Here is a 14,588-nt window from a genome sequence, read left to right as displayed (position 1 = left end):
CTCCAAAGGATTAACTAAAAATATCTTAGCTACTTCTCGGTTCTTTGTTCTATAGACAAAGAACCCATCCTCCCTAATACCTTTTCCAGGTGCAGCCCATTCACCTGGGCATCTCTCTGGAGTCCTGAAAACCTGGCTCAGGAAGTCCAAGCAGCAGGACTCCTCCCAAGCCTTTGTCCTTACCTCTCACCTTCCCCCAACTGAGCTCAGGGGCTATGGATATGTTAATTGAGCCTGAGAAACCAAGTTGCTGGCCTGGGATTCGAACCAGCAAAGCACGATGTAAAGTTACCTGAGTGTCTGGAAAATTACTGATGTTAGCTGTATCCTGTTTTAGTCCCTCCCAGTTTGGTGTGAAGCTCCTCCCCTAAATAATAAATAAAACAGAGGCCCAGGCCTGCCCAGGTGTGCATTACAAGATGGAGGGCATGCAGTAAAGATTGCAGGGCAGTGAGTTGCTGCCTGCAGAGGCCACGATGATGCATCCACCCTGGTTTCTGGGTGCCTCTTTATCTCCCTCCTTCTGTCTGTCTGTGTATTCTTTCGCTATCTCTAACGCCGCTGGATCTCCCCTCCTCGTGAACCAAACACTTGTGAACAACACAAATATGTCCAGGTCAGTCCCCAACAATCTGCCCTGTAAACTTTCATTCAATCCACAATAAAAACCTTAAAAAAATAACAATTTGATCAAAAAGCCAGTACCACCCAAGCAATCATGAAACTAGTTAAGTGTTTAATTTTAATTTTGCTCAGTCAGCTTTACACTTGAATAAATGCAGACATACTTCCATCTCGCCGTCTTCAGCCAGTAAAGCATCTGTAACCTTCGGAAGTTCCTGACCAAGGGACCGATTTTACCGACAGTAAGTGCCAGATGTCACTGGCGCCATCCCGCCCACCACTGAAGACTCAACCCTTGTCAGGGGGGTGACAGCACCTAGGGAGGCGGGGGCATTTTCCCACATAAAACATCTCTGATCAAGGCACTCAGTTTCCACCATAAATGGGGGACCCCTTTCAAATTCACCAGGCAACCCACGGCTCCAAAGCTGGTCTGATCAAATGCCCGCTGGGAGACAGCACCTTCAGAGAGGCTGTTGTAGCAGATGCTATGCAGACTCTGTATCAGTATGTGGTACTCCTTCCTGAAGCAGAACACACAGGCAAGAAGCAAGGCTGGGAGGGCCACCTTACATCATCACCACTAAAGACGCCCCTTCAAAACTTTCCCTTTTTATCCTTACGACTCTCAGCTCTGCTGGTCTAAAAACCGTAACATCTGTACAAGGAAGTAACCTTATTTACATTTCTCCCCCTACAATAAATAGTATCAAATGATAATGTATTCAAAAAGAAAGTTAGCTTTTTGTTTGTTTCGGCTACTGTTTTTAAACAGAATACAAAGCTTTTTTCCTTAATCAAAAGTTTGAGAATGATAAATATCTGATGAAGAAATGCATAAAAGAGAAAGGAAAAAAATCTACAGTAAGGTCCAATGGCTTGTTATGACCGAAATTCTAAATACTTTTGGGGGGAAAAAAAACACAAATAGGAAAAAGATTAAAAAATATTAACAATTTAAAAGCTCATTGTTGTTGTTATGTGTCGTGGAGTCGGTTCCGACCCATAGCGACCCTGTACAGGGTTTCCGAGGCTGTAAATCTTTATGGGAGCAGAACGCCTCATCTTTCTCCCGCGGAGCGCCTGGTAGTTTCGAACTGCTGGCCTTAAGGTTCACAGCCCAATTCGTAACCACTATGCTACCAGAGCTCCTTAACATACTGCAAATAATGACCATGTTTATTAATATATTACTTGGGGTGAAAAGGATGCGTTTTGAACCTTCATCCCTAACAGTGCTCATGAGCATTTGCATGCCAGCAAGATTAGAACCTGGGCCACTCTCAGGACACCCCATGCTGCCCGGGGACTCCATGCCTTTGTAGACACCGCGGGGGCAGCTGCCTCCTTTATCTACCTGGAAGTGCCTACCTGTAGCTCATCATCTCGCTGGAATGTGACCTCCTCTGGGAAGCCTTCATTTAAATCAACCCCCATCCCACCCCTTATCGCCAACACGGAAAATTCTTCCTCTACTTCTCTGAACACATGTCTGTTACTATATTTTTGTGTTGGTGCACTGAAAATAGATCATGGTCTGCCTGGATTCTAGAACATCATCTTCAGGATTCTAGAACATCATCTTCAGGACTGTAAAAATGAAATGCTACTGGAGGGTAGACACGCGTTGGCATGGGTGACGGGGCAGGCAATGTACCACCGGAGGGATGCTGGCAGAGGACAGATGGGATGACGGGAGACACAGGGAGGGACGCAGTGGTTGCAGTGAACAGCGGTCAATGCTGTGAACTGGTGGTGCATGGAGGGGAGTGCAACCATATAATGAAGCAAAGTATGCAATTTTCTGAGTATAAAACTGATAATCTGCCCTATAAACCTTCACTCAATTCACAATAAAAAGTTAAAAACACTGAAAATAAATGCTAATCTTGTAAGACAATTGGATCCCAAGGAAACAGAAAAAGAAAAGACTAGCTAGAAAATGGAGAGAGTATGGATTCAAGGAAGTGAGTGTGTCTCGTAGAAGGGCAGTGATGTAGACCAGAGGTTGCTTCTCTTACAACCTGGCTTGCTCTGCCAATCTGTTTGATTTGGGACTACAAAACCAAGTCTACAGGAACTGTACAACTGGGCCAGAAGGAGCTCAACACCTGGCCTCTGGGACTTACCTTCTGTTTTATACAGAGGCTTATGACAGCAAGCATTAGAAAAGGGATGCAAGTAGGTAACTTACCAAAATGTCTGATTTTTTGTTCATATTTCTGCATAAATGATTTTGATTTATCTTCATCTTCTGTTTCTTTTCTTTTATCTTGGTTAATAAAACTCTAAGAAAAAAGTTACATATTAAAATCAGATTTTCTATTCTAATTGAATCTTTTCAAATACTAAATGCCGAGCAATCCTTCCTAAAATGATGATAAAATGATGAGACATTGCATAACGCTATTACAGTATTATTTATTCAACTTTCACCAAAACAATTTAAACTTGTATTGAAGGTTAGTTTTGTTTAAAATGATATATGCATGGAAAATATAGAACTGTCTTAAGAACCACACAGGAAAAATAACTGAATTAACCTTTGTGTTAAATGGAGTTTACATATCAAATGTAGCTAGAGAAAGACCTTTTTATATGTATAATTCACCACATGTGTAGTATTCATTTCTTATAAATATGTGTTGTTCTAGTCTAATCTTTCGAGTCCTGGCTGGAAATGACTACAGAAATTCAAAGCATATTTACTACAAACTCTCTGATAAGACTTTAAAAATAAACCTCTGCTGCATTTTTTGAGGGAGAGGCTCTTTGTTGCATTGTTAATAACTTTTCGTTCTTAGGAGAAACAAAACCACTTGGTTCTTTAATCAGTGACAAATTCCTATTAAGAAACTGCTTATTTTCAGTGAAACAGAGCAAGATGAAGTTTCTACTAGTCAGAAAAACTCACATATTCGTTTCTCAGAACACTGTTTGATCTCATTTATATCTCGTGAATAGCTTTGCCCAAAATGAAAACTGCAGAGGAACACTCGGTCAGCTCAGAGACAGGAAGTACTCACTCACAAGTTAATGGATTTCAAGAGACTCAGATCCTGCGTCTAGACTAGTATCGTCCAACAGCAACGCAGCCCATCCCGGGGTTACAACCATCAGACTATGGACAACTCTTACTTACCCTTCAATGTCTTAGCACCTTGCCCTCCTTCTGGAAGTTTTTCTTACCCCTCGTGTGGCTTAACAACAACAACTGGCAACAAATGAGTCCTTGTAACAGCGGATTACAAGCCAGGCTGCTAAATGCAAGGTCAGTAGTCCAAATCTACCAGTTGCTGCTGGGGAGAAAGGTGAAGCTTTCTGCGCCCATTCACATTTACAGCTTTGGAAATCCTACACAGGGTGACAATGAGTCGGAACCAACCCCACAGCACACCCACAACCAACTTTTCCTCACAATTGCCTTCACTTGCTGCTCCGCAACTTTGAAATCATCAGCACTGAAGAGTCCTGGGGGGCACTGCATGTTACTTCGCGGGATTACAAGGTCGGTTTGAACTGTAGGGTGGGCAGTTCAAGTTCACTAGCCGCTCCTCAGAAACCCTATCCAGGCTAGCCTTGAATTGGAACCAACTCAACAACACTTAACAACAACAACAAAGTAAGGCTAGAACTTCTTGTGTGCTGATGTAAGATAAGCACTGGACTGCTAACTACAAGGTTGGCAGTCCCACCAGCACCTCTTCGGAAACCCTATGCAGGGTTACTAGTGAGTTGGAACTGACTCCATAGGGTTTTCCAAGACTGTAAATCTTTACAGGAGCAGATAGCCTCTCATCTTTCTCCAGAAGAACTGCTGGTAGTTTCGAACTGCCCAACTCGTAACCACTATGCTACCAGATTATCTACAAATTCTTAAAGACACAGTAAAGAATGAATCTCATTTGTACCCTGGGAACTGATTGTATAACCTGACACACAACAGTAATGAAAACTTTTCTATTAATTACATTAAAAGTCAAATGAATCAGATGAAATTAAGTTTAATAACATATTTTATTGAACCCAGTCTGGTAGCGTAGTGGTTACGACTCGGGCTGTGAACCGCAAGGTCAGCAGTTCGAAACTACCAGCTGCTCCGCGGGAGAAAGATGAGGCTTTCTACTCCCGTAAAGATTTACACCCTCGGAAACCCTGTACAGGGTCGCTATGAGTCGGTTCCGACTCCACGGCACATAACAACAACAACAACAACTAGTCAAATAATGATAATTTCAACAAGTTGTTGTTAAGTGCTGCTGAGTTGGTTCCGACTCACTGCGAGGTTTTAAGCCTTTGCAGGAGTAGAAAGCCTCATCTTTCTCCCATGGAATTTCAACACGTAGACAATATAAAAAATTGTTAATGAGAGATCTGACGTTTGGGGCAGTAAGCCTTTGGAATGTGGTGTGTATTTCAGACTGATAGCACACGTGCTCAGCACCCACTGTGTGGGAAAGCAACACAGGTCTCCACCAGGCCTCTCAGGGCTCAAGCTCCTAGACAAAACAAGCGTATGACTCTGAGCAAATCCTGGAACACAACCAGAGTCCTAATTCACTTGTGGTATATATAGTGGTTATGAGCCAGGCTGCTAACCTCAAAGTCAGTAGTTTGAAACTACCAGCCATTCCATGGGAGAAAGTTGAGGCTTTCTGCTCCCATAAAGATGGACAGCTTTGGAACCCTATGCAGGGTCGCTATGAGTCTGGTCTGACTCCACGACATACCACCACCATCGTATATGTAGCGTACCTTTTAATCTAAGTTAAAGAAAAAATTCAAAGCAGAGACCTAATGAAACTACTTGTGTCGTGATCCCTGTGTTAAAGAGAAGTAAACTTTATCAAGAAACATTCAGATAAAAAATGATCCTATTGCAGGGGAGGAGAACTGCATAAATAGTAATTTAGACAGGCACAGAAAGTCTAGAGAGTTATGACTCAGTATTACCAGTTGGTATCTGTGGGGAATGGAATCAGAGGAGAAGGGAGCCTTTCCATTGCTACTTTATGTCTTCCCCCACCCCCCCCACCCCCGTCTCCCCTGAATACACATATTGCAATGTGATGTACACGTACCTAAAGTGTATGTCTGACTGCTGGACCAGACCTAGCGCTAAAGTGTAAACACAAACACTTCAGGTATAGTCAGAAAGAAGGTGGAAGGGAGCAGGCGTCAGGAGAGCTGAAACAAGTACCCGTGCAGCGATTATGGGTTGAGTTGCCGACAACCACAATAAAGAGACGATCATAATACAGCAAGTCCCGTGAGGTGCCTGGCTCCCCAGTGCTTATCAAAGTTTGGGTTACCCATGTACATCTAGGAGTCTGTCTGGCAGCCTGGGAGCACCACGGCGCTGGGACAGATCTGTGAGGCGGCCATGAGCTGCTGAGAATGGCACTAACACACTTGCTCAGGACACGGTGGCCACAAACCTTTAGTGTGTCAAACCCACAGGATCTGCGGAGTACCGGGCTAGTCTGCCTGTGCCTTAACAGGCTGACAAGTCTCCAGACTGACGCCAGTTAAAGAGAAGGCTGGTGTGGACTTAGACAAGAATGAGCAGTCTAGCACTGAAGTGTGAAAGTGTGATGCTTACCACAAATAAAAAGAAACATTTTTTTACCAATTAGTAAGAAATGACTGTTTTCCTTCACCAGTTGGTTGTAGACTGAAGATTTAAATACGGTTTCTTTTAAGTTACGTATCTTGATAAGTGTGGGCTACATGGATGAATCTGTTAAAACTGTACACCAAAGATCTGTGCATACCAAAGCATGGAAAGCTTGCCTAAAAACTATAAGCTAGTAAGGATAGAACAGGACTGGGGAGCAAGGTAGGGTACAGCTAGACCACCAACGGCACAGCACCCCGCTATTCTAGTGTCTGTTCTGTCTCAGGAAACATTCCAGCGTCTTTCATTACAGTTTTCCATGAACTTTTTGAAGCCTTCTTGATTAAGTTTTAGTTTTCTATAAAGACTAGAAAGATCCAAAGTTTCTACTGGATGACATGTCCACAAGAAGCTAATTAAGAGATATAAATGATGACACTTGAAAGACTATCCCTAGTCTCTGCATACAAATATTAATAGCATTCATACCTGCTTCAGGCTGAAAGAGCCGTAATTATGGATAATATTCAAAACCCACCTTTGTTGTAAAGCTTCTGTGAATGGTTTCCTTCAGCCATTTTGACACAATGGAAAAACCGGAGCCTTAACATAATTGTGCCCACTGGCTTCTTCTTAGGCTTAATTATGCATGCTTCTCCAAAAGAGGGACAAATCGGATTAATGTATGGCTCCATATACAATGGTATCATTCTGTTCCATATTAGAGCATTAGCGCTTAAAATAAGCAGGTGTTACTGGTTTTCCTTCTCTTACTGCATTCTGGAAGAGACAGGTACCTGCCCCCAGCACTCTGAGAAGCAGTGGGTTTTACAAGTCCACCCAGGACCTCTTTCCTATCCAGCTGTCAGGAACGATGGGCATCCCCATCACCCGCCAAGGCAGCAGACAAAGAAGCTCCACCAGCTTCACCTCATCTTAGCCTCCCGACCCCATACTCACTCTACGGCAGTTTTCAGTGTCTTCATTTACTAAATCTGGGGATGGAGGAAAGAATCCGTAAGGCAGTGGTCACAAAAGGAGGGGACACACAAGGCGACTCCATGAGATACGAGGGAAAGTATAACTTCAGCTCAATTTTTACTTCACCCTTGCCAATGTCTAATTTTTATGACTGTTTCATATCGTACCTACTAATCACTTGTTCAGCAGTACACATATAGAAACAAATACTTGGGACAGGTCAATCAAAACTGTCTAGCTCCAGAACAGTTTGCATACTTTTAACTACAGCTTAGATTAAGAAATCTATTTTGCTTTGCAACCTAACCAGAGTAAACTGGTTCATTTCAGTTCAATGGCTGCTGAGAATTTTCATTTCCATCCCAGATATACTGAGTCTGAAAGGGAGCATTTTAACAAGATCCCTATGTACACTAATAAGAATCTCCTGGGGCTCTTGTTAAAATGTAAATGGATTCAGTATCTCTGGGGTGGAAAGGCAAATTCTAAGCAGGGGGCCTTGGACACCCCTCCTACCCACCACACACACACACAGCCCTGAAGCACAAGTCTCACAACAGCCTGGTAACCTAGTTTTCTAAGTGGGATGGACTCTGATCTTTTCTATCCTAGTCTGGTTTTTCAAAAAGCTCCTTGGAATCTGCCAAATTGCTTCACACCATCATCTAAAGAACACTGCGGCTCCATATCCTGCCAGCAATTGAAGTCCATTTCTTCTTCCATGCAAAAGTCAAAGAGCACAGCCTACAGAATCTAGTGAGAAACAGAACACTACTTCTTATAAGAAGCCAAGTCCCAGGCAAGCGCCCGGCACTACTTTATTTTACTAAAAACAAAAGTGACTAAATTATTTCTTATAAAGTCCTTCCATTATAATGCATGGGCCACAAAGTCAGGTCATTGCCGGAGACTTACAGAATATATGCTGCTACAAAAGACTTAATTTGATTTCATAAATAAATACGGTAACTATAAACTACTGTTAAGAAAACTGAGAGCAAGCTGATATAGCTCAGCAACACTAGAAACACTCATGCCGAAGCCTCACCATGTGCAAGATGCCACACTATGTGCTTTTAAGAGGAATTTAATCTTCATACCTACCCTACAGTTGAGGAAACTGAGACTTAAAGGTGCTGAGTGACTGGCCCAAGGTCACAAGAGCCAGTGGGACACTTGAGGCAGTCTAGTTCCAGTGAGCTCAGTGACAGCCACACCACCCCCTCCTCAGAGCCACTTGGTTAGCTTCCAAAGACCAGGTCATTATGTAAAAATTTGGTATGCAAATATGGATATTTTTTTCTTCTTCTTTTTTCAAACCATTATTTATCTGATTTCCTTTTTTCTTTTAATTTAGAAAACATGACCATAGGAATCCCAACAGCTAAATTTACAGGCGTGGTCATCACTGCGGAAAGTGATGGATCACTCCTCTGCACAAGACAGAGCCGAGCTTGCTGACAGGAGTGCCCACGACTTACCCACTGACTTCACTCCACATGTAGCGTAGGGGCAGAACTTCCCTCTCAGAACTGCCACCAGGGCTCCACTCCCTCCCTGCAAGCCCTGGGTACAGTACCTGCGAGGCTGCGGCTCTCACCGCAGCAGTTCAGCTTGCTTTGGGACTTCATTATTAAACTTGTACGCATTGCTTCCCAACACCCTCTCTGATGTCTCTTTCTTTCTTAAGACTCTTCCTATCCCACAGCAATTCTGAGCTGCAGACCCTCAGGACCCACAGAAGCTGGGAACCCAAAACAGGTGCCCACTGGCTGGGTGCTGTCTGTGCACCTGCTGGGCAACTAGGGAATGGAGCCAGCCCAAGTTGTGGAGGCAGCTGGATGTGACACCACCCCCAACCCCACCCCATCCCCCCGCCGACAGGAGGGAGAGGAGCACACAGGGCAGTGTGGCCCAGCTTAACAGAGGTCCTCTGCAAGCTGGGGATGCTCCCCAGCCGCTGCCACCAGGCCCGCCACCTTGTCAACGCACAAAATAGTCAGATGGTTGAATTCTTATTACTATTGTCAAATTTGCAAAATGTCAAGTGATGAGACCACTGGAAAGTGAGGAGGAGGAGGCCTATCGGATGAGGTACTAGCCACATGAGACAGGAGGATAAAAGAATGGTTTCTATAACAAGCCCTTTCATAAAACTGAATCAGACTCAACACTGTCTACAAGTCTGTGGCTTTGCTAAATATGCACAGCTCATTTGTACAAACAGTTTATCGTGTCTTGCCCCCTTGGTGGTACCTTATTAAAAACATCCTTGCTAATGGCCTCTGTGTTCCACAGATACATCTGCTCTCTCTGCACTAGGGCCTCTTCTTTCTGCCGCCACTCTTCCTCCCGCTGCCTCAGCTCGGACACGGCCGTTTGGGCTTTGGCCTGTTCCTGGTCCAATGACTCCGAGTTGTGCAGGGCTAAGCTGCCAAGTTTCTGCTGCGCTTCGGCGAGATTCCATCTGCACGCCACCGAACTCTTGACAAACTCCTTCTGTTTCTGGCAAGCCAGCTCGATGCCGTGGCCGTATATCTGGGTGAGAAACAAAACTCTACTGGTAAGAAAAGGAGGCAGCAAAAGGGTATGCTTGTGTAGCAGGGTTCTGTGGTCCTCTGCTCAAAGGATTTCTGGGCAATGTTTTGGGTACACTGTGTATCCTGCCTTCTGAGCACGTGGTTACATTTTTACATTATAGACTTTGTTTCATCAACTCAACTCTAAGCTTCTTTGTTACTCAGGGTCCCTCCCACCACAGCTAACAATAACAGAAGCCTGGCAACCAGCAAAATGTCCTGTAGCTAGCTGGTACTCAACAAACATTTGATTTATGGTCTTCACGATCCTCCAAGAGCAGAATAAGGAAAACAAAGGCTTGTGTCTAGTTTATCGGCTCACCATGCAACATGATCACAGCCATTCAGTTTTATGTGTCTTCACTGAAAAGAAACTTTTATTTCAAAGTCATATTGTATACCACAGCTTCTGTTTTCTTTCTGGACCATCCTGATCCTCCACGACTTCAGGAGATTTCCATTTATAACTGCAAGGCATAGATCTTAGAACTTAATCCTCATCAAAATGGCCCAAGTTAGTTAAAAAACAAAAAACAAAACCCCAAAAAGGTGCCCACTGACCCATGCTGGTGATTTCACACCACTCAAAAACAGTAGAAATATTAAGTTTAATATTTACTGATCGACAAGTGTTACGTGCTTCATTTCCTACATTTCTCGCTCAATGAAAGAAAAGCCAACGGCACATTATTTGAGATTTCTTAGTCGGATGTAGATCCATTTCAAACGACTTCTCCTGGACCTGCTTCTCTACAGCCACTGGCCGAGTTCAAACCCTTTTCATTTCACACCTGAATCACAAAAGTGGCCTGTCTGCCTTCAGTCCTCCCAAGCCATTCTCCACTCGGCTAGACTGGAGTCGGTGTCCCCCAAACACACAGCGGTATTTGACTCAATCCTGGGGTCAAGTCAGAACTCAGCCATAGCATGGTCTGGTTCTCCACGACCTCACCTCCAGTTACCTCTGCAGACTCCATCCCAGGTTCCCATTTACATCTGCTTATTCTTTCATTCTCACCCCCCCCCCTTCCATTTAATCCCCCTGCCCCCTCCCCAGCTCCTGGATAACTCCCACTGTGATCATCTCTCCAGATCTGGGTTCATTGCTTACAGGCTCTCTTTCCCTCCCTGCCTCAAATAGTATTTCTGACATCACGAGGAGTTTACTACACTAAGCAGCTTTCTGAAGGCCTGACAGTGAGTATGACGATGTGACTCGCCACTTGAGCAGAGACTGAAGCCTGTAGCCTGCAAGGCCCTTTCTTCTCTTCAGATTTCTATTGGGATAAATAAGGATACGGTTGCTATTCAGATGCTTTCTTTACCTACTGAGGAGGTTTGTGTCCCTGGTACCACAATGCAATGTCCAGAACGGTGATGACTTGAGCTCTGTACCACCCTCCCAAAATATGTTGCAAATCCTAATCTTGATGTCTATGGCTTATAACGCCCTTTGGGAATGGGCTGTGTTTGTTACATTAACGAGGCAGCACCAGTGTAGGGTGTGTTTTGTCATCTTTCGAGATATAAAAGAAATTAAACAAGAAGTAACTGGAACCAGAGACAGTAGAAGAGAGATGCCAAGACACACAGAGGTCTCTAAGGAGCCAGGAAGCAGAAGCTAGAGAGACAAGGAGATAAGGACCTTCCTCCAGAACTGATGGAGAAAACCTTCCCACAGAGTTGGCACTCTGAACTGGGACTTCTACCCCCCAAAAGTGGAAAAGGAACCCTGATGTGGTGCTGTAGGGTCAGCTCTGGGCTGCTAACCACAAGGCTGACTGTTCAAACCCACCAGTGTTTCCTAGGAACCCTATAAGGGTAGTATAAATTGGAACCGCCTTGACAACACTTAACAACAGTAAAAGCCTAGATTGTCTTTGTGGACTTAAGGACGTCACAGGCAATCCTGGCGAGCGCTGAGAAGGATGACAGGAACGCTGCATAAAAGCATCTCCTTAGAGCACACCTCTGGCTCTGAAACTCTTAGGAGGAGCAAGATTAGCAGAGCTGCCATGATTTACAGGCATAAAAAAAAATCACCTTCAGCTGTGCTTCCTGGGTTTAAGCGAATCAGTCAGATCTCCACCAACTCGGTTCCAGAGGGTGGGGTTGCTGAGTGCCAAAGTGATGGAGCCACAGCCCCAAACTGAGGGGGTGGGGCTGCCAGGTCCAAGGGGCAGAAGAACAGAAGAAACTAACCAGGCAAAATATATATATTTTTTATTTTCTGCTATCTTAGGAACAAAATCAAGAATAGCTGTATACAAGTTATGCTTTAGAAAGGGCCACAAAAAGGAGGAAAAATGAATTTATTTTGTAATAAGATACCAAGAAAAGCAATGCAGATAAAAAGAGATCTCTGTGTTATGAAATTTCGTGGAAGCAAATGTCCATTTCTCAGAGCAAACACAGAAATCCTATTTCTGGATTCAGAAAATGACTGGTGCCTAAACCCTTCTCCACAGACTGTCCAAACAATGTCTGGGGTCTCTAGGCTAACTCTCCAACATGCACTCAGATCATTAAATAGAGTACTAGGTCCAATTTTAATGCACGAATTCACGGAGGTTTTAGAGGCACGCTGGACCAAGATTGTATTTTCAGGGACTGTGATTCAACCACAATGCTCTGAAATTCTTAGAATTTTCTTCCCCCTACCACATGCCTTCAAAATCGAAGGCGGCAGCTGCTGGGCAGGCTTCCCTCAGTCTCGGTCACGGAGGGTGTGCTGTCTTCTCTGTGTAAAGATGATACTGTTGTTGTCAAATGCCATCGAGGCGGTGCCGACTCACAGCAACCCTGTATAGGATTGCTAAGGAGCGGCTGGTGAGTTTGAACGCTGACCTTGTGGCCCGGCCCAGTTCTTATCCTACAGTGCCACACCAAGACTCCAAGATGATGTTACTGATCCATAATTGGGTGAGTACTAACCCATCGAGCCCTGGGATGGCCCTGTAGGATAAACACTGGACTGCTAACTGCAAGGTCAGTGGTTCAAACAGCTCCTTGGAAACCCCATGCAGGCAGGGTTCCTATGGGTTGGAAGCCACTCAATGGACGCTTAACCACCCCTGACCCATCCACTCTGCCTGTGTCCTCCTAAATACTGGGTGTGCTTTCGCAGCGGCTGGCTGGCTCCAGCACAGTGTGTAATGATGAAACAGCATTTTTCTCTGTGTGAAGCCAACTAACCCGTTGGATGGGCACAGAATCCATGTTCTGGTCCTTACCAGTAAACGGCTGAACTCACTCATCTTCATTACTATCTAGCTAGCAAAACGAGCCTAGAGGAAAACTGCTCCCAATTCTGTGAAGCCTCCTGGGGGGAACCCGTTTTGCAAGAAGCCAGAAAAGGGCAGACCACTTCTCTCACATTTGTTTCATTAAACATTAGGTAATCCCAAAATACACAAAACCTACTCAGGTTAGGAGAGAAAACCAGCGCGCGATGATGGTACCAGTAAAGGCACACTCCCTAAGAGAGGCTGCCAGTGGGTTTGAGGGAGACAGAACCCAGAAAAACCCCTATAGGTGATGGAGGAGGGCGGCCTGGGCGGGAAAACTGGAGCAGCATCAGGACCCCGAGGGGCGGTCTGGCGAAAAGGTAAGCAACCGACTATGTGTTCACTAGACAAACATGACCTGCAGCGTAATTTCTAAAAAGAATGTCGAAGGGTTGAGAGGGAGCTGGTTACGGCGAGGGATCCACGCCAGCCTCAAAAGCGGGGCTCAGAGCATCTGCTGGGATGTCAGAGTCGGGGAAGTGGACTCGAGCGTGGATTTGAAATTGTTCATCAGCAACCATTCACTGCCCCGAACCACTCCGAGCCATTCAAGCCTTCCCCGGCTAAAGCAGCGCAAGAGGACAAAGGGTCACTGGTACAGCGTGAGCCGCCCCAAATCTGGGTGCTGTCAGCAGGCAAGAAGGAGGCGCGTCGTCCAGGGAGCCATGCCACCCGCTGCCTCCCCTCGGATGATGCTACAAGAACGCGGACGGAGTCAGGCACCCTGGCCCACCCCCGCAAAGCGCGGGACCCCTCACCTGGGCGCCGCCGTCCGGCATTTGCGAGCTGCGGGGTGACCCGGGGGACAGGTCCAAGTCACTCTCCTCCTCAGCCTCACCCTGGGCGCGGGGGAAGCTCCACGGTCCCGGCCAAGGCTGCTCCATGTCCCGCTGCCTCCAGCCCTACAACCGCCACTGCCAACGGCCTCGGCGGGGGTTGAACCTGCCGAGCGGATCCCGCCGCCCCTGCAGGCCAAAGCCGTTACCCAGAATCCCTGCGCTGGTCCTGGACGCCGACGCAGACCCCGCGCCGGACTCGGCCGCGCCAGCGGCGGACGGCGGAAGGAGACGGACGCGGCTGTGACGTCACTTCCGGAGGGTGGGCTGGGGCCATGGGGCGCCGCTCCCGGGCTCTGAGTGTTTGCTTTGGGTCCGGCCCCCTTTGAAAAATAATTTTCTTATTTACTGTATATATATATATATATATATATATATATATATATATATATATATATTTTTTTTTTTTTTTAGGGTGGGGATGTCGAGACCGCTTGTTTAGAACTTGGCATTCTGAGGCTTTTCATCATTGTCCCGACTGGCGCGGCGGTGGAGAAACGTTTGGGCAACACTTCGCCTCTGTGCTCCCTCAGCTCTAGCCATGGCTCCTGGAGAGCCCGCGGCGCCGACCAAGTGTACACTTCAAAACTGCGACTAGTTTCTGCGCATTGAGTTAAGAACCAGCATTCTGAGAAAATTTTGAAATGCAGAGCCAACTTTCTGC

The 14,588-nt window shown here is 45.7% G+C and overlaps 1 protein-coding gene across 1 annotated transcript in view; it reads right to left on the bottom strand.

Annotated features, from left to right (window-relative positions):
* The window catches only part of CDC37L1 (cell division cycle 37-like 1), a 33,843-nt gene extending 19,871 nt beyond the window's left edge, over positions 1-13,972 (bottom strand). Inside the window, exons 1-3 of the mRNA XM_006863749.1 lie at positions 13,847-13,972; positions 9,479-9,760; positions 2,819-2,912 (exon numbers count right to left, since the gene is read on the bottom strand). Of these exons, the coding sequence (XP_006863811.1) occupies positions 2,819-2,912; positions 9,479-9,760; positions 13,847-13,972 (502 nt within the window). The remainder of the gene's footprint in view (positions 1-2,818; positions 2,913-9,478; positions 9,761-13,846) is intronic.
* Between the last annotated feature and the right edge of the window lie 616 nt (positions 13,973-14,588).

This window comes from Chrysochloris asiatica, unplaced genomic scaffold, assembly GCF_000296735.1.
Source record: "Chrysochloris asiatica unplaced genomic scaffold, ChrAsi1.0 scaffold00056, whole genome shotgun sequence".
In the NCBI taxonomy this organism is placed as follows: domain Eukaryota; kingdom Metazoa; phylum Chordata; class Mammalia; order Afrosoricida; family Chrysochloridae; genus Chrysochloris; species Chrysochloris asiatica.
This window is presented reverse-complemented; position numbering and strand designations above follow the sequence as displayed.